General features: G+C 39.1%; 1 protein-coding gene across 1 annotated transcript; it reads left to right on the plus strand.

Moving 5' to 3' along the window:
* Nucleotides 1-295: 295 nt before the first annotated feature.
* irx4a (iroquois homeobox 4a) lies at nucleotides 296-5,897 on the plus strand. The gene is made up of 5 exons (XM_068760353.1): nucleotides 296-340; nucleotides 1,259-1,510; nucleotides 2,309-2,415; nucleotides 4,057-4,367; nucleotides 5,188-5,897. The coding sequence occupies exons 1-5, from the start codon at nucleotides 296-298 to the stop codon at nucleotides 5,895-5,897; spliced, it is 1,425 nt and encodes a 474-aa protein (XP_068616454.1).
* The last annotated feature ends 21,018 nt before the right edge of the window (nucleotides 5,898-26,915 follow it).

A 26,915-nucleotide genomic window follows, 5' to 3' on the forward strand; every position in this document is an offset into this window, starting at 1 on the left:
AGGCAACAAAAAAAAAGTATGTGCCACCGTAATGAATTTATCTTTTCTCTAAGACTTTAGAAAAGAAAAGGGAGTGCTAGAAGATTTCCTCCCTTTATTTATTTTTTTCCGTTGAAAGGCGTTTGAGTGGGGGGCATTTTACACAAATTAAACATGCTCCTCTGCTTCGCCCTATAAGCATCCAAGGAGCCTGTGCTTACCAATCAATTGGTACAGTCAAACAGAGCCGCAGCCTGCGTTAGAGTGGAGACCTCCAGTCTCGCTTTATTTCTGGATATTGGGGGACCTCTTTACCATGTCATATCCACAATTTGGATATCCCTATTCATCTGCTCCTCAAGTAAGTTCAAGAAACTACATTTTGTTCCCTTAATGTGTTGTTACTGATTTGAAATTGCAGCGGATTGATTATCTCAACGATTGACGCGTAATCCTTTTTAGGCGTTTTGGCCAAGAATCAGGTGGAGCTGCCTGTCATGGATATCGGGAAGGTGTTGCGCTTCAGCCAGTGATACCTGCGTTCCCCCAGCGATAGAAAGGAGACAAGAATAGAATAACCAAAAAGACACGAGACCCCCCGACCTCCCGTTCGTAGATTTCTGCAAGATAATTGCCGCTATGAAATGTCAACCATATGTTTATCTGCGCTGGAACACGCATGCCAACTTGTCCCGCGCACGCTGTGTGTGTGTGTGTGTGTGTGTGTGTGTGTGTGTTTGCGCCATAGCTCAGCTGCTGTTTTGTTTTGGCTTTGAGCCATAAAAAAAATCAGTTGGGCATTACTTTGGGTGTTGGGAAAGCATGTTGGATCTCTCTGCATCGCAGATGTTTCATCAGGAGTAAAGCTAAGAAACGGCGCGTTTTGGACACGTTTTGGACACGTTTTACGCTCACATTACCACAAGAATAAGACGCGTAATTTCATGTTCATGTCTTTTTAAATGCTATGATTTTGTATTTTCATTTTGTAAAAAATTAAATTCAGTAAAAAAAAAAAAAATAAGGCAAGTTGGAGAGTTCTTTCCGAAGACATGAAATGAATAAATTAATTGTTAAAAAAATAAATACATTATGCCTTTAACGATTTGTGATAATGGAGCTGACAAGTGATCGAAACAGGTAGAATGGAGTTCATTTTATTGACAGAAATCTAAAGTTAGATTCTAACTTTGACCTCAAAGTGCTTAGGAATAACCTATCGTCTCGTTTCAATTCAGGATCAAATGAAACACAAAAATCCTTTCTCGATCTCCTCTAGTTCCTGATGACAACCAACTCTCTGACGACTTGCTGCGAGTCCACTGGCAGATCCATAACCGATTCCGGGGTGGCGGCGTCGGGGCAGACACCAGTCTACTGTCCCGTGTACGAGAGCCGTCTGTTGGCCACGGCGAGGCATGAGCTCAGCTCAGCCGCCGCGCTGGGCGTGTACGGGAGTCCTTACAGCGGCGGTCAAGGCTACGGGAATTACGTTGCGTACGGCACGGACGCTTCGGCTTTCTACTCACTGGTAAGCCCTTTCATCTGATCCCTCTTGGCACTGATTAATGGATCGGCAAGGTGCTGAGGCTTGAGCCAGACGCGCCCCTCCCCGCGTTTCTGCTTTTTATTGGAAATGATTCATTCTCAAATCGCACTTCGATCCATGTCTCCTTATTTACTACAAAAATAGAGCACTTTTTTGTCAAGAAGAGGTGCGCTGTATTAAGAAGTATAGGTGTTTTTTTTATATATATATATATAATTCCTTTTTATTTAACAATGAATAAAGTGCTGAAACCATTCCAATAATAGTAAAATGAAGTGCACCGATAAATATATTGGCTAAACTTTAAAAAGGGACTAAAAACAATGTCCTGGAAGTTTTATCAAGAGATCCCGACACAGGCCTACAAAGTTTAATTAAGTTTCAGATGTTAAAATTATGTTTCTGTCCAAACATGTTTCATTCTATAAATCTGAGATCTAATTGAACCATGTTAAATATCCCCTGCTCAAGAAAACTACAGTTTTATATTGTGAACAATTTGTTTTATTAAATTTCACACATAGGGATAGGTTACATATTTGAATCTAAAGCTTCACATATGCATTTTATCTTGGGAATTCATATTGTTCTTCAGCATTTTCATTTTTTAAAATCTCTCTAATTCCTATTTACACCCGCTTCAACAGCAATGACCTGCATCTTCAAGCACCTTTAAAACATTGATAATATACAAGTCATGCACCCGGTCATTTCATGTCCCAAAATTGAGTAAATGTTTATGATCTTGTTGAAAAATCTTGTTTTTGTGAATGACTGCAGGGCACCTTTGATACTAAAGATGCCACGGCTTCTGCGCATGCGGGAATAACCCAGGCAACAGCGTATTATCCTTATGATCCCACCCTTGGACAGTATCAATATGACAGGTATGTTGTTTCTCTTACAACGGGAACTTGATTGATATAGCTCTAATAAAAAGCCTGATTATGGGGGCAAATATTATATTGATTTGAATGAACTGTTTAACTTGTGTGTGTGGTTTATTTTACAGTGTGTTTCAGAATGTAAATATTAAGTGTTCAGTCTGAATTATATATTTTATTCAGTGGTTTATTTGAAGTTCACTGTCACACATGTTAGAATGCGCTCAGCATTGAGACAAGCATTAACTCTCAGATTATTGAGCATGAAACATTTTTTCAGCATTAAATCAATAATCCCATGACAGGTCAAGGCCATTCTGGTCACATACTGCAACACTGGTTGTTCCCTTTCATCTCATGACACATTACTTTCCAGATGAAGTGATTTGCGACTCCGTCCGGTTTTCGAAAGAGTCCAGGTGTCTTTATAGCTAACAACAGCATTCTCAATATCTACAAAATTATTCCGCAAAATAAAAAGGCGTCCAAATGAAGTCCGTGGCAAGGCTAAAATATAGGCTATGAATTAATAAGCTTATTGAAACAGCAATCATTCTCTCCAATAGAACCGGCAACTTCATGGAGGTGAGAGCAAACATGGCATGGCTGCAAATGATGGTGCAGAATACATTCTTGGCGTTACTCGTATGTTATGTGTAAAGCAAAAGAAGAGTTCAAATAACCCTGGTTCCATTGCAAATCAATCTAAATTCAGTATGAAGTGCAAAAGATGTCAGCAGGAATGCTTTGTAAGTGCACATGTAACAAAAGGCCTAAGTTTGTGGTAAAACAGAATTAGCGGCACTCTGAAAAACAAGTGGGCCCACAGGTCCCACTCTGTCCATGCCCGTCTTTCACCTGAGGGCTCATCATTGCACTCAATAAAGCAATTTTACAGTCTATTTTGTCTGCAAGGGAACAGCACGGTCTATGGAAAGGTGCAGCGCTGCTCTCTTGATTCCCTAAGCAGTGCTTGACCTGCACTAAGCTATACGGAGCAATAAAGGCCTCATAAAAGCCTCCCCTGAGAGCATTTTTACAGCTCACTGCTGACTGAAAATCAACACTGTGCATTTTAAATGTATAGGCCTATACTAGGGAAAGAATCATAATCATATTTTAAAAGAATACAGTATTCTTATACTTGTTTCAATACATTTAAATAGCATTATATTTATATGCGAATGTAGTCAATTTATACCTGCCATAATTACAAAGTGAATTAACATGAATATTTAAAACATATATTGCAGATTCGGTTTGAGCAGCAGTGCACACTGTGGTTGTGATTATTTTTTATTTTATTTTTATTTAAAACAAAGTGTGCAGTCCAGGAGCACACTAAAGTAGTAGGTCTAGTGCATGTGTACCTGAAGGTCCACTGTAGTTTCGTTATGATTCATCTGAACTGACATGCATGGGACATTTACTTACTTATTTACTTTCAGAGTTTTACACTTCTAGCAAAACAAAGTTATATGGGCCAGGCTTCCGGACTGACAGAGCATGTTTGACATCATTTTGTGAAGATGCAGGAAACAGATGGCTCTGTCAAGGCTTTCAGGAGGAAAGCTGCACATAGAGCACATTTGAGATATAGCTTCACTCTCTCTTTATGACCGTGGCTGTGTTGTGCCCAAACAGATATGGCTCCATGGATGGGGGAACAAGACGGAAGAACGCCACACGTGAGACAACCAGTACACTGAAGGCCTGGCTGCAGGAGCACCGGAAGAACCCGTATCCAACTAAAGGGGAGAAGATCATGCTGGCCATCATCACAAAGATGACCCTGACACAGGTCTCCACCTGGTTTGCAAATGCCAGAAGGAGGCTCAAGAAGGAGAACAAGATGACATGGCCACCCAGAAACAAGGGCTCAGAGGAGAAGAGATACGATGAAGATGAGGATGGCTCTCAGGAGGAACAGCTAAAAAGCGAGAACAATGACGAAGGTCAGTGTCAATGTTGAGTTTCTCTTGAGAAATAAAGAAATCCTATTGAACTTTATTCTAAGCCATTTGTGGTATATTATAGATAAAGGTTGTCCAAAAAACATGTAAAATATATGTAGTCAATACATTTTGGATAGTTATATTAATGAAACTATTAGAAAGCCTAATTTTAAATATTTTTCAAGAAGTAGAATTATTCTTGAGCAGTGTATTTTTTACAAGAGTATGAGTTAAAATATATATATTTTTTGCAATTATTTCTTATATCGCTCGCAGTCCTTCACTTGGAGTGAAATGAGTAAAAATAACTGGTAACAATGATCTAAAAGAACACTGTGGCATTCCTGTAAAAGCTTCCTTTTTTTCTTCTTCTTGTAAATCACTGTTAAAAATAACTACAACTAACTATGATTTTAGTCGCACACATTTTTTTCTTCTTTCTCTGCAAGATTAAAAAATTTTTACAACATGATCTAGAATTTTTACTGCATTCCAGCCAATTTAGGTACCTTTTAACAAACATCCGCGTTTGTAACGTGACTTTTGTTATAGTTTATATTGAACTATGAATTTCTATCAGACTGGCCTTAGTCGGTTTCGAACACAGGGATACCGTGAGAAGGTGAAATCTCTCTTGTTGTGTTTCACCGAATTGTGTTGTACAGCTGTAAATCCCTTAATTGGCTTTTTTCTTTTTCATCGTCATTTCAGCGTTTGATTCGTGTTGTCATTATCAGTATGTCATGCCATGTCGCTGACCCCTTATCTCCCGCTGACATGTCTGCTGCCTCCTCTCCGTCTGTCCCTGTCCCTCTCCCAGATGCTAGAAGTCGGCCTGATAAAGACCTCCAGTTGAGCGACTTGGAGGATTTCGACACGATTGAGTCTGAGAGCTCCGAGTGTGAGCTGAAGCACCGATACCACATGAACACACACATGTCAACGACGAGCGATTGCCCCGGTGAACACCTCATCAAGGACACGTCTCTGAAAATCTCCATCCCAGTTTCTCTGGGCGGGGAGCAGGACTTGAGCAAAAGTTGCCTCAAAACGAACCCGGAGGATTTCCAACCGGGCAGCGGACAGTCGGTAAAAGCGTGTTATACCCAGCAGCAGCAGCCAGGGCACCAGATATTAGACGGCAAACCCCGGATCTGGTCTTTGGCCCAAACTGCGACGTCCCTCAACCAAACTGATTACCCGTCCTGCATGCTGAGGTGCCAGCCTCCGTCCTCGTCCCTCAGCCCATCCCCAGCTGCTACCTCACCCGTAACCGGCATGGACAACAGGCAGGACTCTCCGGTCACGACCCTGAGAAATTGGGTGGACGGGGTTTTCCACGACCCCTTGTTCAGGCACAGCACTTTGAGCCAGGCTCTGACCAACAGCACCGTCTCTTGGACCACGAACACCAAAGGCGCCATCCTGGAGGCTGAGAGGAGCTCGGCGGTCCTGCAGCAACAACACGACTCCTCCAAAGACAGTGCCATGGCGTTCCCAAAAAGTATTAACAAACTGTTCTGCTCATAACAAAACCAAATGACCCTTTCAGTTCAAACACAGAGAGACGTTTTGATAATGGCTGAAAGTCGTATGGAAAAGCCTTTGTCTCCATGATTCCTTCATTATGTTTTAATTAAAAAAGAGAGAAAAAAAGAAGAAGCTATGGTAGCTATATACTGTTAACATAACACCAGTGAAATATCCAGATCGGTTTGGCTTTTCTGATTAAACGCACGCACAAAACCGATCGAAGTGTATAAGTAAGTTTACATCTTGACAAAAAAATAATAATAGGCCCAACGTTTACGTACGTTTTTATTTCTTATGCGCATGCAAATGTTCTTGAATATGATTTAGATCTCAGCAGTTGAGTATCACTATTAAAAGAAGAAGAAGAAGAAAAGTCTCACACATGCACAGCTCTCTTTGGACGTGAGTGAGAGCATCTGAACTTTGTTCACTGAAAATAAAAGCGGTTGGTTTCTGAGGAGCAGTTGTGATTTTGCTTTCATGGTCGCAATGAGCTGCTGTCCACGGTGCTGAAATACAGGGTGCGCATTTTTTTCTTGGGCCTAATCTTCACTATCTCTTTGTTTTGCTCATGGAAAACTATTATAATTATATATAAGAAAGGCACATAAGCGTTGACGTCATTTTAAAACGTGATCTACTATTAAATAAAGCAATTTATTTCACTCTAATACTTTCCAAAGCCTTTGCTAAAGCTGAAATCTATACCCACCATGTGTTATTTCTCAGAAAACATCCGCTCTCAATTTAGTGACAGCTAGAAAATGAGGCAGCTCAACCCTGGAGACAGAACAATATCAGTATCTAAGATCTGCCTCATTAATTCCCTCTAAACAGGCTGTAATTGGGATGTTCACAGTCATATTTCATGTCAGACTATTGATTTCTCCTCTCTATTCTCTGATAATATTATCGAAACAGCTCAGCGTCGTCCATGATGCAGCTGTCAAAAGGGTAAGTTATACGCCATACGTCTGTTAATGGGTTCAAAACAGAGGGCCTCCGAAATAATTTGAAGTGAAGAGTTTTCGTTTTGACACTAACCCCTCAATTTTGTCGAGACGACGGGGCCCGGTAGAAAACAGCTCCGGATGATGATTCTGGAAAGGGAAAGGGCTTTAGGAGGGAGAGGCGCTCACGTCGTCTACAAGTGAAAAGGGCAAAGGAACTCGAATTAGTTGTTGTAGATAAAAGGGCAAAAGAAAGGAGTCAAGGGTACTTGACAGTAATGGCAAAAGTGGAGCTCTCAGGGGACTCGGCGTGTCCTGTGAGAGGGGAAGCAGGGCCGAAGAGGGGGGCTTCAGTGATGAATTTTAATGGGGGACCCCCCCACCACCACCAACACACACACACACACACACACAACCCGTGGTGGACAAAAGGGATTTTCTATAAATCTGAGTGTTTTTTTATTTGCTTGTTCTTCGGAATAATAATAATAAAAAAACCTCCCCTGGAGCATTTGTTGAGTTAAGTTGCCATGATCGGCAAATAAATTGAAGTTGTCGGGCGCATGAAGGGTTAGTATGAGCTCATTTTATAGGGTTGTTTTTCATTCACGTGCTCCTTAATGTAGCCATGTTTATTAGACTACATGCAAAATTAATATTGAATATTTTATGGCTACCGATAGAAAAATTAGGCCAGAGTTTAAGTCCACAAAGACAAGACAATAAAGCCTCAACATTTAATTAATTTAGCATGAAGACAGATTTTTATTAGTCCTGCGAACCATGGCTTTATTTGAGAGTGAGAGAGAGAGAGAGAGAGGTACCAGCTATAACTAAATCATTCAGCCGTGGCAAATACGAACACACAGAGGGAACGAGATGGTAAATTAACAGGAGCTTTTTACATAGAGACCAAATAAAACTGTAATCAGTGACGCGTTACTTTTCATTAAGCGGGGTTGACAGCAGCATATTCAGCCACTCCCGACACGCGGAGCAAAGTCTGGGCTGAAATAAACTGCTCTCAGACCGAGAGTCATAAGATAATTCCTTAAGCTCCATTAACAACTCTTAGCCGCAGGAAATGGGCTCCCCTGAAAACATCTCCAAATCTAAAAGCTTTATCGACCTGGCAAACCTCAGCTGATGGCTTCTCTTTTTTTCACTCCCCCTCGCTTTCGCTCGCTCTCTCTTCCTCACCCCCCCTTTCCTTTTTTTCAACTTAAGGGACAGAAACGTCCAACTGAGGTAATAGACTTTGACACAACACATTAAATGGGAAATGAGAAAAGGGAGAAGAAAGGGCACTCTTAAACGCCTTTTAAACGTTACCAATTAGAGGTTTAAAACTTGAATAAGGTGTAGGCGTTTGGCATGTGCCTGACTGATGGGACATTTAACTGAATACCTTCCCCTCTTGGTAAAAGCAGCACGTAAGGGAGTTCAGTTTATATACCGGTAGTCCCTTCCTGTGAGGTGGCTGAATAAAAGGGATTCGTACACAGCGTCATCTCGCTTTGCACTTTGTGCTCAGTATAACTATAACAAGAGAAGATGCAAATCTTTGGTACTTTTTCCCCTCACCCCTTCCCTTTTTTTTTTGAAAGCAGACATCCTGTCATGCACCCATGCTCTGTTTCTAGTTGCTGAAGGCCCACAAAAGCTGAACAATCAGCAGCATGAAGTTTCCCCAGAGAGAACGACCAGGTCAGGTTAATACCACTGTGACCCTGCTCCATAAATATATTTACACATCATTACACATCAACATGCGTACGCTCAAACTCACACAGGCATTCAGGTGCACACACACACACACGCACACACACGCAGGCGCTGAAGTCACACTGCTGTTGTGGCCTGACCACCCCTTATCAAGAATCAATGGAATGGCCTTTAATTCCAATTAAAATGAAGCGCATTGTTATTATTAGAAAGCACAAATTCATATGACAAACAAAACAGCCTGTAGGTGTGTAATCATATCATTTCAAAAACATTCATATTTTTCACTGAGGCTTAAATTACATCTAAATGTCAGCTGACGTGAATGTGTGGGATGACTGATCGCAGCAAATGAATATATCAATATAATACAGAGTAGAGCATTAGAGTTTAAAGAGTGGTGGTGAAACTAGAGCGTGTCATACACAGATATGTTTTAGAAATCATTTTATGGCTTTGTTAACTTTCAGATTTCTAATGAGTTAGAGGCATATTTCAGCCACTCTCATTCATGATGACCCTTCACATCCATCAAGATGAGTTGTAGAAGAGTTAACCCTCTACCTTAAAACATTGAGTGCCTCCTCCTCCACTTATTCTTCCTCTACCACTTGGAGATATGACCTGTGTGAGAGTTTAAATCCGTTTTCAGAGGCCCCTGTTGCCAAAAGGACATCTTCAGGATGTGCCTTTTTAGGCCCCAGTGGCTGGCTACTATCCGGCCTCTATCATCACCTCCATGCAGTGGTGCCACAGGTCAAGAGGCTTTTGCCTGGGAGGGCATCAACTTTCACCAATTTAGTTGCCTCAGTCTGACTGACAAGACTTTGCGAGTCTTGGGGATAAATTCATATCAAGTAAATTTGTTATGGTCATTCATGCATAAAAAGACTAATTTGTTTTTTCACTTTGTATCAAGTGTTCTGATTCAAAAAACTTCCAAGATAAGAGTTTGGCCCACTTGGCTTCCTTACCATGCCTCCTTTTTAGTTAGTCTACTATAATCATCCAGGATCGTAAACTCACACCCTCTTCAGGGCAGAGGAGAAGTCGAGAGGCTCCAGTCATCATTGATCACAAAACACCTCAACCCTGTCAGACAGATCAGGTCAGTTAAAGTCACAGCCAGATAAACAAGGTTCTATAAATAGGCATCTGAACTGTTTGCTATCTGTTCTTTATTGTTCTTTTCATTTATAGCCTGGTATATTCACAGTGTCTCACACATTACAGTAGTAGCACAGTTAAACATCTGATATCAAGTCCACTTCTTCAGTTTATAAGAGCTGGAGATACAGACAGAGTAATTTAAACGTGTTATCATTATTTGTGAATTAGATGTTGGAGCATATAGCAACTGCATCATCCCTAAAAATGAGCTGAATATAGTTATGAAATGCGGCTGTGCTTGAAAAGGGTGTATGTAGTTACATTAAAAAAAAGCAAAAGAAAATGAGTTGGATATGTTTTTTTTGGTTTTCATTTCCAGTATTGCTAAAGCCATGTAGAAGTAATTGCTAAAGGTCAAAAGAGGCTGTGTTTTACCAACACATTTGTGTTTATCATTCAGGACAGATCAATACTATATTGTTGTTTAAAAGAATAAAAGCCAGGGGAGACTTAACACTGACCTTTGCTTCCATTTTCCAGGAGGCGTCCGAGGGGTCCCACAAAACATACAAATGAGCACCTCAGTTTGTGTCGATGGAAAATGTAGGATGAGTGTTTATCTGTGTTTCTGTTACAGTAAATCACCCTTTACAAAAAACACTTTTGAAGAACTGATGTAGACACGTATCCATTATGCTGGACTGTTTTTGTACGCTATGAATTCTTAAAAAAAAAAAAAAAGTATGATATATCCAGAAAAACATTTAAATTGAAACCCAGAATTTAACATCAAACAATTAGTAAGTCCATAACATGTACATCAAAACCACAATTTTTCTACAGTATTATCTTCACCAAACTGTTACTAAAGTGCAACGCTGATATATTTAGTGCTGCCAACCTCTTTACATAAACTCAAACAAATCGAATTGTGGATTCAGCAGTTATGTTCAGAAAATAAATTTGGGGAAACAACTGTGTGGTAGCATTGGTGAAAAAGGTTGCATCTGCTGGATACAAAGCCAAAATCAGCATGCCTTCACTTAATTGAAAAGGAGCAGAGACATGATTCAATATAAGGCCTGTTTACCTATCAGAAGGTGATTGATGCTGCAAACCGATGCTGTTTCCCATCAGACGTAAGAGGCTTTTACAACTGCATGATTCTGACTGCTGTCGGTGCTTGTCTGGTCATGTGCCTTGATGAAAATTAGTTTGTTCAGTTGTGGCAGACAATTCACAGTTTGCTTTTGCGCTCATTCATGTTTCAGCACGACTGTTCTCATTAAACAGACAACTGTCACACAAACTCCTTTTGATTTGTTTGTTTTGTTTTTAGAAAACTGGGGTTAATTCCTTGCCACAGTTAATCAGGTTTTTTTTTATGCCATGATCTTTTCAGTCTTAATCAAGGCGTAACCTTAGCTATAGTACGCACACCATAATCACTAGCTAAGCCAATCATTAGCAATTCCATAGTTGCCATTTGCAGATATTGCAACTGACATTTTTATTTATGTGTCCGTTCACTCTTTGTTATCTCACAAAGTAGTACTTTATTAGACTGTTTGTCAATTACTTTTATTTGTTGTTTGTCCTTTTTGTGCTTTATGCATGTGATTTTCTGAGGTTCATTCTTTCACTAGTCCTCATTGGCATCAGCGAATCCCAGGACGGTCGTTCATTTCTTATTCTTGTGATGCAGGTAAACTTTATTTGGTATGAACTCTACATTAGACTGTAACTTTCTGGTCATGCATGAATAAAAAGGGGCTGTGAAACCTTCCCAATATAATACTTTAGATCCAACATTTCCCCTGGATCACTCCTGAACAGGAACTAGAATTTTATGAAGTATGTGGAACACCTGAAGGTGTTTTGAGAGGTTTCTAAATAGCACCACTAACAAGTCCCGTAGAGAGAGGAAAAGAGACACCTTTGTGGGCCCGTTGCTCCTGGGCTACAACATGTAGTGTGACGACTCAGTAACTCCAACAGGTCGACTTTAGACTATTTAGACTTTTGAGAGACAGCTTGGCCAACTGTGAGGATGTGGTCTGATGCGCAAAGTGATTGTCCATGTGCCATGTGTCTCAATCAAGCCTGACTTCTCTATCTTTACCCATCTCTCTCAGAATGTATTTTTATTTTTTGCAATTTCTCCTCTCCTCGGGCAGAAGAAGAGGGATTTACTTTCCCTCTAAATTATGATGAGTCAGCCAAGCGATGTGCTTCCCACTTTTTCTTCTTCTTCCGGAAATAAATGTTTGACTCAATTTACAAGCTGTACATTCACTTGACAATCTGGAGGGAGAATGAGAGACAGCTTCTTTGTTCACAGGCTTACATGCTTGCAGCTGCACTAGAGAGGTTGTGACTGGGTCTAAAGTTTCCACAGGCTGTCAGGCAAACTGGGACCTTACAATAGACAAGACTCTGAGATTCTAATTCTCTGGAATATTTCCTTTTCCAGCTTCTGTTTTCGTAGCCTTGCCAGGTGATATGTATCCATTTAAAATGTGACAAACACTATGATTTCATTTGGAAAGACTTTCCAGAATTTTCAACATTGTTCATCCTCATGCAGGAACACTTTGTGGCAGACGAGTGTACATCACACTGTGGTACACGCAACTGACAAAAATGATCAAGCGTTGTTTTCTTGTTCAGGAAAAATGCCTTCTGGAAATAGCTTCATACAAGACATAACCAAAGTGGACTGTTATTTTTGAATGGAACAAGAACATTCAACACAAATCAAGTTATGTATTTAAATAAAATGGCATCACTGTTAATAACCATATCTACAGCGGAAACCCATTTCTTTGTAGGTATGGATAAGGGGCTTTAAGCTTCACCCCTCAATAAGTGGTGTGTGGGACCGGTTCAGTGGCAGCGGCTGACTGACCTGGCTGCTCATTAAGGCTCTAGCTCGCCCATTTGGCCTGCTCCTGTAATGAGCGGCTGTACTGTGTCAGAAACACTTATTTGCTCCACAGCCATCACAGAACATTAACATTCACGACAGCCCGTCACATGGGGGGAAGGTGAGGGGGTGCACAAGGGTATCTGAGAGGGTTTGCTCGGTACCCCAGCCCAGTCACAAACATATACACACACACACACATCTGCAGCATATTCAGGCTCTTAGATCATATGTATGATCACACACACACATACGCAAATACTCGAACACATTTCCATTTTCGTAGCACACAATCCTATCAAAAATCACACACTCTCTCTCTTTAAAACACACACACCTACACCTACACACACACACACACATAACAAAATCCTGTGTTCTCTTATACACTCTAGGAAACATGCAATCAGCCCTCTAAGTAAAGGTCACATTTGCAATGCAGGTGACTCCAACAGACGACTGCAGGTAATTGGCTGCCGGGATGGGGAGTGCTAATATCTCACCCCTGAAAGATAATGTGATGGATGGGAAATGCTTGGCATTGGAGTAATTAGATGTGTTTGGAGGAGACTAGACCTGACCAACACCTCCACTTAAGATGAGTGGAAGTAACAAGGGAGAGGGGGCGGTCAAAGACATGATGGTAAGGTTAAGGCCTCCACTAAATTTAAGAGATCCGGAGACATAAACAACACAGAAATAGAAAAGAGGTGAAAATAAGATGAAAAATTTAGGAGAATAATGGCCTGGATTCATCAATGCAAACTGAAATTAAATTCAACACCACAGCATAAGATATTATGGCACAGTTTAACATGTTGTGCAGCAGCTCAAATAATAATTTGTTTTATCTGTTTTATTTGTAGAGCGCCGAATAATAACAGAAGTTATGTTAAGGCACTTTCCAAGAAGAGCATGTCTGACTGCCACTTTATTTTGCAGAGACCCAGAAATCCCCCTTGAGCAAGCAGTTGGAGACAGTAGCCATCGGAAAAAAAAACCTTGTTACAGAGAAAGATTGAATGAGAAATGTGATATGACACATTGTCATAAGATGCACACATCTTAGTGTGGCTTGACAGTTATAAACTGTGTTCATTTGGAAACTATTCAGTATGAAGCTCATTAAGAGAAAATGAGCTTCTATGTGTGTGAAAACTGCAGAAAACACACAAAGGAGGGGGCGAAACACTGCACGGCGAAGGAGGGGAAGGATGAGTGCAAAGTGTTCTAATTGAAGTGGGTCAGTCACAGTGGGGTGAAACCCTTTAAGACATATGCATTATTTACAATGGGTGTGCAGCTTTGTTGGCCTTTGTGTGTGTGTGTGTGTGTGTCTGTGTTAAACACCCTGTCTGTATCGCACCTCCTTTGGCAAAGGCATTTATTCTGTCGCAAGACATCCAAGTGGAAAAAAAGACAAAACAATTTCATATAAACTATATATATGGAGGGGAGGGGCAAAATATAAATATTTCCAATGACATTTTTCATAAGCAGGATTTGATATAGGATATGTCATGTTATTATGATGTGAAATACCAGTAATGCTCTCCTCTCCTCTCCTCTCCTCCAGTAATGCTCTCCTCTCCTCTCTTCTCCTCTCCTCTCTCACCCAGCAGGTGAGTGCTACTATGCGCAAATAAGATTAGTAGGTTGTATTTTCTCAGGTCTCGGCACTGAAACAGTAAGCCTGGCTGTGTATATAATTAGAGAGATTATAGCAAGGCCACAGCCAATGGTCATGGCCAACTGACGTGTGTGTGTGTGTGTGTGTAGGTGTGTGTGTGTGTGCGTGCATGCAAACTGGCTGCAGTTGTTGGTCATTGGGCGGCATAATCTCTGTGTAATTGTGAGTGTGTGTCTGTGTGGGATCATAGGTGATGTTTGAAATGTATCAGAGCCAAGAATGTCTTTCACAGTATCTGTAAAGTTTTATGCGGGCTATAATTTGCTACTTGCCAAGAGTTGCAAGCTAATGCTGCGTAACCACGCTATGAAACATATGTTAAAGGCATATTTAATGTTCTTTTTCATGATACAATTGTGCTCATTTGATTGTCAGTGCTGGCCCCTGTGGCACTCCAGTTTCATTTTCCAGTGTAAACACACACCCCTGTGAACTTGGCAGACGTCTGTAGCCATATCTATCCTGATGGCCCAAGTGTTTAACGCTGATGCCAATATTATCCTGTTTATTCAGTCTGCATTGTTCTAATCACTTCAGTAAATGTGCAATATTTTTGCTGGATTTATAGGTTTGTAGGTCAGATGTGTTTTCTAACACTTTGACTTCAGATTTCACAACACTGTAGAAACATAGAGAACAGAAATGGGAAAAATAAAAACTAAAAATTATGATAAAAACACAAATAAATGTATAGCAATTATAAATTGTTATTGTCACTTACCTTCCAGTCTATTGTCACTGTCATCATCTGACAGAACAGCTTTCCTTTATTATGTTCAAATATATCAATATTTGTGTGTGACTCAGTTTTCAGCATTCAGTTTTTTATTATTTACTTGAGTATGATCTGAAAATGTACAATTCACATTATTTTAAATGCTACTCTTTTCCAGTGTGTTAAATAAATAAATAATAGCCCACTGCACACATTGAGGCATATATTTTGTTTGTTTTTTGGATTAAAAAAAATACATAGAGTTTTAAAACTTTTTTTTCTTTTATAAAACAATGCAAATCCTCCAACAGCAAAAAAAAAACCTGACAAATCTGAGTCAATGTCTTTGTATTCCTTCATTTCTATCTGCTCTCCATCACTCCACATTGCCTGAAAGTTACTGAATAATAGAAGAAGTATGGGTGTTTTGTTCAGCCTTTTTTCATGCACAGTTTCACACAAATTTGCGCTCAGAGCGCTTTTCTAACTGACTGAAGAATATTTGTGGTGGTTTTCTGTTGCTTCTTCTAATAGACGCCTAACAGCGCCCCACTCGCACCTCTCTCAATTAGTTTTCATTGAATGCTATTGATTTCTACCCACTTTCAATTACATACACATAAGCCAGCCACACAGATGTTTGTAGTCATTCGGAGCTACTCTTTGTGTCTTCTCCAATACTGATTATAACTGGCTGCTGCTGTTGTATCCTCCATGGATGAATGAAAAAAATGAAAACTCCAAGAGGAAAAAAAACATAGAATCACGACATGCACCAGTGGACATCTGGAGTTGCATGTGGTGTGTTTTTGTGCATGTGAGTGGATGTCTCAGTACATGGCTATCCTGCCAGTGTGAAGCCTACGGAGAATACACCTAATTAAATAAATATGACTTGGATAGAGAAAAAAGTAGAAAGTGTTTGTCCCTTGACACGTCTCTCTCAGTGCATAATGTAATGTGTTTTCTACGTGGCCTGGAATTTCTCCTGCTTTGTTTAAGTATTGTTCCCAGAAATGTCTTTGTTGTATGTCATTTTAAATGTATCCTGATAATAAATTATTATTTCCTTTGAACAGAATTTAACAGAAAATTATTAATAAAGGAGAGGACAGGTGACAAAAATGTATTCATATTTGTTAATGTATATTTCAAGAATGAAAACGTTTTGGCTTTGTATTTGCATCATTGTTATGGGCTTTTGATACATTTTACTCTAAATTATTTACATTAAAGTAATTTGCTATTTTGTCCTGATTGTATTATTTCCCATTGTATTATTGTATTATTTTCAATTCAAAAAAGTATTCTGATTATGTAGTGAAAGTATTGCAGAATAGAGAGCAAAAATTGGAAAGGCCTCTCTATTTGAACAAACCTCTGTCCTATATTTACCCATCATCTCAACAGGAATGCCATGCATATGTACCAAACAGATTTGGCGGTTATCTCTGAGTTGAATCATCATGCCCTGTCCTCTGCATGGCAGCAATTCAATGATAGCTCTGAAGCATGAGAATGGGAACATTATGGAATAGAGATATATATTCTCTTATAAAACATCAAAACTTATTACTATTATTTGTTTATTTTTACATTACTGATTAATTCTCACTATCAATTTCATTTAAACTACTTGCTAAGTAGTACAATGAGACCGGGTGGAAGAGATGACATTGTCCAAGAAAGAGGAACCATGGCATTTTAAAGTATCATACTTGGGTGGATTTATTGTTATATTTCATCTTCTTTAACTTGTGAAAGTTCTGACAGCCACTTTGCTTGAAAGGTTAAAGACATATCTGCACAAATGGTCATCAGTTGAATTCGACATTCGGATAGTTTTTATTGTGTGATTAAATGGCCCATTATGCAGGTGAAGAGGAGAACTATTAACCAGAACAGTTAACTATTTTATAAAATGTTCTATTTATGGCAAACAGTAACAAATATCATACATGTTTGAATGAAAATACTCTTTCTTTTGAAGTTCAATGTTTAAAACAACGTACAGCTGTTTTTTTTTTACATTTTTACATTCTCACACTCCGGAGAGTAATATATTGGCAGGTGTTGCAGTGAAAAACATTTCCAATTTGGATTCATATACCTTGCTTACTCTGATTGGCTGTGTGTGTTTTTTACAACAGTTTTACTAAGGCATACCAACTGGAGAAGAAACAGTGTTTCATATCTTACTGTTTTGATTCATGAGCATTTGGAAAACATGCTATTATCTCATCATTATTCTTATGTTGGTGAGGATAAACAATGTAGTTAAAATCTTGAGTGAATTTTGCTCGTGTATAAGAAAAGAAAATCGAATTTGTTTCGTCACCTGAAATCTGTATAATCCATTCTTTGAATTGGTCACACCAAATTGTGTGTCAGTGCTGATGAGGACTCCCTCCAGGACTACTGCGAAAATGTATTGCTCCTAATGTATTCAGGCAAATATAGTATTTAATCTATTCTGGAGTATAAAACCATTCACAAAAGTGCAATCATGCGGTGACACTTAAGAGCCAGAAGTCAATTGTACAATTCCATCTTCTGAATAAACTGCATCAGCAAGAATCCTAAGAAACAAGTTCGGTAATTGACAGCATGCTTGCGCTTCACTAAATCAAACCATGTACAGTTCTAAGGAAAAACACCCCGGATAGAATGTATAGAAAGGGACACACAGAACTACTGTATGTCCCTTTCTACATATTTCCTTGCTGGTTATTGCCTTAGCATTTAGCTCATCAGTAATAGTTCCACAACAAGCCCCAACTAAGCCACCAAACCTTTAAATCATACTTTAAAGTTTAAATAATTGCAATGTAGCACTTTCTGACTCAACCTAAAACATTATGAATTTAAATAATAAATAAACTTGTATTGTCATTTGCTGTTGCCAATTATGTTGACTTTTCAAGTGAATTCTCTGCATGCCTGCTGGATGGACTTGTACAGTGACTTATAAGTTTGCTGTGACACTTTGTTAAAGTTGAAATTATATTGTAAAAGAGTTACTTGAGAGAAATTGTGGTGATGTAAAAGGTAATTAATGAGGTTCATTTTCATGATAAGATGCATGAATAATGTTACAATGTCAGCAACATCAGGATATCTTTTTTTCAAAAAAACCCTTTTTTTACGTTTTGATGGAAACATTTTCTCAGATGGTTAAACCTTTGTAAAATGTGTTTCTCAAATTTCTTTGATCGTGCCTCCATATCAGCTGTTCATTGAGATTTAATAGCAGATTTTAAAATAAAATAGATTAATGAATTTCTATAAAATGTATTATTATTATTATTATTAAAATAAAAATAAAAATAAAATGTCTGGATATGCGTCAAAATAGTAGTCAAAACATTCATGATTACTTAATCATCATTATTGTTTTATGAACTTCTGAACTTAATGTGTGAGTTTATTTAGAGATAGACCATTGTGGCATAATTGATCAGCACCAATAAAAATGCATACCCCTGTATTCAAAGGTTTATTTATACACATGTATACACTTGTTGTCACCAAAGGTTAACTTTCAGTTAGTTTTCCCTTTGACAGCTCATTAGGATGCCTTGTTTGATGGGTGCATGGATGCATCTCAGGTAGTCTGTATGCCTAATATGTTAACTTTAAAATAAAGATTCATTAGAAAACTCTGAATCAAAGTAAGAAAAGCCTCTAATTAGAATGAAGTTCAGACAAGGTGTCTCACTCTCTCTTTTCCTCCTGCTTCCTTGATCTCTCTGTCATTGACTCGAACATCTATCACAAAGCGTTCCTTTGATAATTACATGCCAAAATGACTTCCAACTCCCCTGAGAGGTGTAAGGCATTACAGCCTGAATGACACGCAAGCCTTTTTAAGGACTTTTTAACAAGGTGAGTCAGAAGTACGCCATGCAGTCACTCACTCTCGCACATCAAATCATTTGGCAGCACCTAATTACAGACCCTCATAAACCTCTGTCTTGTTATTTTGACTCAGACTTCCACATTGAGAATCGTTGTGGCAGTGTGCAATCTATCGCTTCTCCTCTCCTTCCTCACACTGTTTCTGCTTGTGCACGTGTGTGTGTGTTGTGTGTAAACATACTCGCAGCAAGTAAAGTAGAGACAGTCTGCCACCCAGTGAAACAGATCTACAGTGGAGACCATGGAGAGGGAGGACTCTGGCATTTGCCATAAGATGGAAATGAGAATTCAGAGAGGATTTGGAATGCTGATACCATTCCCGAAAGTCTCTGGTGGCTTCTTCCATGAGACATGTCATAACCCCCCCCAAAGAACCCAACAGAGCCTGAATGTGTGGCACTTGTAGTGCATGTGTTAAATGTGGGCATGGTTGTCAGCATGTGTGTGGAACTTGCTTTGCATGTCCCACGGACACTTGCACATTTAGTATACATTTACGCGTTATGTCTGGGTTATGGAGGCCTGACACAGAGACACGGACTCTGCAGCCTCACTGTGCCAGTATACTGTGTGCAAGCTAACTGAACTGGAGGTGATTTTTGTGGCTGTGCATGTGTTTGTGTTGCAAAGAAAGAAACTGCAATTGTTTAAATGTTTTGTTTTGTGCAAAAATCACACTATAGAGTTTAAAAAACACTAAACAGAGTCACTGTCAACTTTTTAATATACTTCAAAGGCATTTAAAAGGGAAACTAAAATAAAAAGAAATTGTGTTGCATGACAACCTGAGTGAACATGTAATTTTTTCAGTACTGCTCACATGCATTTTATGAATCAAAGATAGTAGGGAGCTACGCCAACGATTGACCCCTAAAGTTACTGTCAATGTGTACATTCCATGTTATTTTAACTCTTCAAATGATATGGTCTTGGATCCAGGTATGATTTCCCTTATTCAAGCTTCTTTGAAATACAACTTCAGGAACAATTGCTTCAGTTAATAATTTTTTTTGGAATTGTTTTCAAACTGATTTGGTTCTATAACCATAACTATAACTGACTACTATTTGACATTGACCTGAACCATTTAGTTTTGTTGTTTGAAACCATTCATCCACTTCAACCATATATTTAACAGTCATGTGACTTTGCATTGGGACAGTTTTCTTCAAAAAGGAGACTTTTGAGATAAACATTTTTATATATATTATTTTTCCCGAAAATATTATCATGTATACACCAGAACGTTAGAGTTTTATCATAGGGAAAAGTGGCTGAAGTTACTCTAACGAGAGAGGCTTACGATGGACCTTAACTGGTGTAAAGTAGTATGTAAAGCAACAGTGACCTCTATGGCTTTAAATGTGAACTGCCAAATTGCAAAGAAAGATGAATTAATTTGAATTTGAGCCCAGTAAAGAATTTCAGAGCTTAATTATTAAACATGTGATTGCTTAGTTGAGAGTATGGTGAATTTCAAACATAATGTTTTAAGATCCTCAGGTTTAACTCGGTGGCATCCAGGCAGAAATTGTGTTGTGCCTTTGTAATATCGAAATTACATGATGTGATATGCCATATGTAACTATTTGTCAGAGGAGTATCACTTAGGTGTAATTTATATTCAGTTAGTAGTTTAGTTACTAGATAAGAAGTTCAGATAATCGACCTGATTCCTAAACAGAGGTGAATTATGATGTAAGATATGAGTAGTTTGTTAACCTAAAATGAAGCAGTAACTAACAAGGTTTCTTCAAAGCTGGTCCGACAACAAAGGCAAACCGCAGTCTTTCATGGTGAAACCAAGCTGTCCGCCCGTCACGACATTGCCATGGTTTCACAGTGCATTTTTGTAAATACTGATAAAATCATACACTGATAGATAATTACAAATATATATACATATCCAGAATATGTAGCAGAAGAACAATGACAAGATAAAATATTGAAGAAAAGACACAAACATTTTTTATTGCACTTTACATTTGAATGGCAGTTTTATTGAGGGAATATTTTGCTCCTGCATACAATAGACATACATTTTTTGTAGTCTTGTCTGTGCATCTCTTTGTTGATCATTGCATGCAAGATTTTGTGTGTGTGTGTGTGTGTGTGTGTGTGTGTGACAGAGAAAGTCTGATTGTCAGACTGTCTGTCTATCACCACTGATACTAGCAGTTTGCTGGAGGGGAAACATCCTGATATTTCTGCTTGACCGTACAGCTGCCCAGCCAGACATAGCCTCTTTTCCTGCTTAACCCCTCTGCGGGCGGACTGCTGTTTGTGCATGTGTGTGCGTGTGTGTGTGTCCGTGTATAAGTCAGACAACACAAGACAACGTGTGGCCGGTTGGACAGTGATTTTTGAATCTGTTTCAGCCTCAGGTGACTGTCAAGCTGTCAGGAAAGCAGGTTTGTTCCAGCTCGAGATGTACCTCACCATGTTTATATTTGCGGTTATTTTCCCCTTTGAGTGCGAACATCTTGTTGACAACGCTGTACACAGAGGGCTCGACAGGTAAATAAGTCACCCAAAGAGTTGTGCCGATGTGCAGGAGTTCAAGAAGCAGACAGACAGGATAGCCTTATAGCAGGAATCAGGATTTTTGGTTATTTTAGTGTCTGCAGTAGTGTTTGCAGTTAGAGTTTAGAGTGAAAGATGTATTTGTACTCAGTGTTTTTAAATTGCCTAATAAAGAATGTTTTTAAGCAGCAAAAAAGCATTTAAAAAGATGAAATAAATATGTACTAAGATATAGACAGAAAAATTTAGCAAGATGTAAAAATAAAAGAAGAAGACCAACACAATTTAAGGCTGTATCTGATGTCCCTGGATCTGTACAAAAAATCAATTGCCTGTGAAATCATTCAACAAAAGTTCCTGCTTGAATCCAAGGGAATGTGGGCAGAATGTTGCATGAGACCAAACTGCACTGCATCTGCATAAGCATTCTATCTTGAACATCCATGTGGTTTATCACTGTACAGATAATAATGAGCCTCTCAGTTTATCGTCATACACAAGACAATCTACTCTGCAGATTGTCTCCTCTCCCTGGATGAGTGCGCCCTACTAATCATTCCCCTGATCCCTCCAGCAACAAGGACAAAGTGAGAAAAAGACCCTTTTACTCACAGCACCTGATTACCTATTATGCGGTCAGTATACAGTAGCTTTCATCTAACAAAACACCAAGCAACAATGGCAGGGTGCAATCCTAGCTTAAAAATGCATCAACAATTTGTTTGAACAACAATACAAAAATGTCAATTTCTATGATCCAGGATTGTAAATGAATGAAAGCGTGCTTGGGGCTCTGTTTCAGCGTGTCATCAAAGTGAAGCCACAATGGCGGCCAGTAACGGAGCAGGCCTGTGTGACAGAGAAAGTTTTTGTTTTTCAATTTTCAAAGGCGAGAGTCACTGGAGGGAACAATCGCCCTGATACAGGTCCATTGTTTCTGAGCGGGTTACGATACAAGAATCCTACAATCTTTGCCTGTTGTACACAGTTTCTGGCTTTCAGCACTGACCGCTTCCCAGAAGGCAGGTGATGAATGATCGAGACAACGGGAAGCCAAAGAGATGCGATGGAGAATGTGAGGATTTACATCTGCACTGCTCATAAAAAAACAGACGCATTTACAAAGGACCTCTGATGGGCGCATGAGGACGGATCGTGTGTGTGTGTTTGACAGAGAGGGAGAGAGAGAGAGGGAGAGAGAGAGAGAGCAATGGATTTCCAGCTCTGAATCAGTCTCTTGTTTGTATCAGCTGTATGAGTATCACCAATGGGAGCATCAGCAGAAAAGGCAATAGATACTATTTCACCAAGGACCAAATATGAGCTTTCAAAAACCTCTGTCTCTGATGTAACTGATGCATATGCACAATCCTACATAAGCGCTCATACAAAAACTTGCACAGGCACAATACAGGCACATGCTCACATGCAATCTCAGAGCACGGAATGGATTACATTATCCCCCCCTCCCCCTCGGCCAGATTAGACAAAATCAAATTATTTCCCTTCTCCGATGCCAGTTTTGTGCTGTCTAATGCCGGCTTTTCAAACAACACAAGGTTTATTGTGGGTCGTGCATAATGCGGCAGATTTCAAATTCCTGTCAAATGCGGCGTGGCAGTATACAGTGGCGCTTCTCGCATTCAGCAGGAGGAGGCCCAAGCTGGCCACTTACACTGGCTGCAGTTAAGCTGTTTATGTCCCCCATTCAGTCGTAACACAGGCCAGTGAGTGTAAACACATCAGTATCTTTTTAATTGTGCTGTTTCAAGCCTTGCTTCTCTGTCGAAGTAGAGAGAGGACCACTCTCTGTCTCTCCCTCGCTCTGGCAGATTAGGGGCCTTGCTATAAGAAAATGCCGGGGAGGCTCAGTTTGGGTTGTCACAGAATCAGCTTAAACTTTGCTCAGCAAGCATGGCAAAGGGTGATAACAACCAGATGCTTGTTTGCAGAGCAGAGATTTTTCAGTAAGGGCAGCTTGCTGTGCGGAAGACGTGTGCAGTCGTGTCAGTGTGTGTGTCCAGCCGACGTTTTCTGCTTGTTGTCCTTATTTGTGAGAAAACAAGAGAAAAGGAGAGACAGGATGAGCAGTAGATTTAAATAGGTCCTGTTTATGCCTGTGTGTACGAAAGAATGGGAAATTGAGGAGGTGACAAAATACTATGACAATCAGCTTAATATGTCTACATTGCAACCATTAAAAACCAAAATCGGTTGCGATACATTTTTTTTATTGTGCCAAGTTCTTTCAAAGAACGATAATTTGGAGTTAAATTACTTAGGACATGAAGGTTTAAAAAATTTAAACACTGTCTTTAACACTGTCTTGGGCATGGATATAAGCCTGACAGTTGGAACCCACAGAACAAATTAACCTTTTCTGTTTTTAAGAGCTGTGGAGAAGAGACAGGAACGCCTCTGTCTGTCACCTCCAGTATTCAAGGGAGAAGACAGGGAGACAGAGAGTTAAGGGGGAAGAAAGTCGAGGGGAGAAGAAGAGAAAGGAAGGGGGGGATGTGCAAGCTCATGAATATTATAATGAGGTAGTTTTATTTCTTCCTATCATAGGCACGTCACAATGTGGCCTAGCCTTGATAAGTTCGCTGTCATGAGAGTGGCATGATACTGTGCATCACAAATATTGAAAGGCCTGCTTACGTGTCTCCTTATTTGCTTCTTAATAAAATATTTGAGCTTTAAAACTACATTGGTGTAAATTATGATAAATTACAAACTGAACTTGTTTCTATTCTTTGGTTTACAGGAAAATGTTGTGCGCAGTTTGCAAGAAGATGAGGGCTCAATGGTTATTTCGGGGGGGGGGGGGTTGTGTTTGTGTGTTCAAATGCAGTGTTGAACTTGAACAAATACATACGCATATGTAACTTTGTAGGTTTGTTCCTGACATTTATACACAATGTAGTAAGTAAGCCATTAACTTGTGTGCTTCCATGGCAATTACCATTAAATTTGCATTTGCAATACCTGACAGACCAAAGTGTCCAAATCTGGAGCTCCGCGGCTGTGAGTTAAATCAACATCAAACTCCACTCTTGTGTCTCTGGTTGTGCACATACAGCAATAAATATTTCTTTCAAATGTAAGCTATAATACTGGAGAACTTCAGGATAAATATTCACACTGTCTTGGTTGATAGATGTTGTTTTATTCAACAGAAAATAGAGAAAGCAGACGTAACTCCATTCTAATTTCACAGGAATTCTGCAATTGACATAATGCATAACACCTGGCCATGTATTCATAGTGTAAAATTCCTATCCTTATTGTTGCTGCATCCATTTAGTCCGTATTAAAATAGTTTTATCCAACGCATACATTTACGACCAGATTCAAACATAACTAAGCTTTGTGTTTAATGTTAATAAGGAATTATTAGCATTTTAATGGGTAAAACTATTAGGAACATGCTAAGCATCATACCAGCTAAATATATATATTTTTAGTTTATCCATCAGCATTTCACAAATTCAAAGGCAACCATCTAAAATGGTCCAATGCACCATGAATATTCTCAAGATGATATTGATTTATATTCCCACTGTGACAAGTGTTTATTGTCTGTCATCTAAATCTTCCCATTTTATTACAAAACTATTGATATTATTATTTTTTAAATGGATCAGACAGCCAAAGTCTGAGTTTGTAGTTTCAGAATAAAAACTATATAACCGCTGTACTCAAAGAATTGAATCTTATTAAATGAGAGATGGCTTTGGGAGACATTGGGCTGAATCTCACCTGTGTAAATCTTTGCATTTCCTTGATTGTTAAAGGACACTGAAATCTCTGGTTTAGGTAAGATATTTTAAAATACATAAATTCAGCAAAATAAAAAAAAAATGCTATTAATATTTTCAAAGGCAAAGGAAAACTGGTGTGAAGAGCACTGAGGTGGTGCCTATTAATCCCCTTCTATCCGACAGCAGTGTTGGGAAAGCTAGAATCGTGAAATGACAAGCACCTAAAAAAAGTGAACGAGCACACTTGAACGATTTCGACTACAGCTCCCCTCAACCATGCCTGTGGTTTTGAAAAGGAAGTGAATATAGTGGATTCTGTCTGTAGGCTGATGCAAAGCCAAGTGGACAGGCAGGTAATAGGAGGGTGAGGAGGGTGAGGAGGGTGAGGAGGGGAAAGAGAGACAGGCATGGAGCAATCATAAAAATTAATGCAAATAGGGCCAAGGGCAGCCATGGGAGGTCCAGGAGCATGGATATGGGTGAACTTAAAAAGATGTGTGCAAAGAGCAGAGGAGGTCGAACCCTTACGCGATGTAAATAAATTAGTCCAAAATACTGGAAAACAAATACGTTTCCCAAGGATACTTGATATCAATTATCACAACCATCACTCCCTATGTCAATCTCATCATTAATATGATATATTTAAATGTCCAAATGGACTTTTTATCCATGTATTTAACAGTGATTCCTTATTTCAAAAGTTAGCAGCAGAACGCAATGTTTACAACTGTCACACATTAGTTAATAACACACTGGTAAATGAAGATTCAGGCTTATGTCTCTCGATGTGAACATTTCTGTGGATGTGCAGATGAAAGGCCGCTTTGTGTGCGATGGAGTTACAACTTCCGTGACTTTCCAGATAACTTTGAAGGAACTGATGGAGGGGCTCCTGATGTGTTGGCAAACATGCATGAATAATTCCTCTGTCTCAATCCCTCTCACTCACCTGTCCTTTTACCCCGCACCATGGGTTCGAGCATTCCTGCTGCTTTGAACATCTCATCTTGTGGTTCCAGATTAATAAAACAGGAAATTAATGCATTTTGGATGAAATCTCCTCAGTTGGGGGGCAGGATGCAACTCATTGATACCTGTATTATTGATTATATTGAACCCCCACGCTCCAAACGCATGCTAATTACACAGAGGTAATGGATTAATAGGTAATTGAGCATATTTTCAGAAAAATCATCATCATCGCTTGACACTAAAATGGATGTCTAAAATATGCATGAGCCTGTCACAAACAATTAGTACGCCAGTATTAAGGATGAGATTGAGAGAAGCCTAGAAAAGACAAAAGGGTTTTAAACCAAACACTTTCAGGCCTGCAGTATATACCTCCTCTTCCTGTTTAATCTGCTCAATGAGGCAATTAATTTGGACTGGGAATACATATTTATTAAAGAATGATTTATGTATTTTCACAACCCTTGTTTAATTATGATTCTGTAACAAAAAAATTACATTTAATTTTAAGTCCTTCAAAGTTATTTACATTGTCATCCGTCATTTTGCACATAGTGCAGTAATTTTGAAACAGTCAGATTATAATGAACAAAACAAAGCAACAACAACAAAAAAACAATTTCATAAGTAAGATCTGTCATTCTCCCTAAAGTTTAAATGTTTTAAATATAAATTGGTGAGTTTATAGTGAAAATGGTTTTAAAGTCTTGGTAAACACAATT

This window comes from Brachionichthys hirsutus, chromosome 3 (genome assembly GCF_040956055.1).
Source record: "Brachionichthys hirsutus isolate HB-005 chromosome 3, CSIRO-AGI_Bhir_v1, whole genome shotgun sequence".
In the NCBI taxonomy this organism is placed as follows: Eukaryota; Metazoa; Chordata; class Actinopteri; order Lophiiformes; family Brachionichthyidae; genus Brachionichthys; species Brachionichthys hirsutus.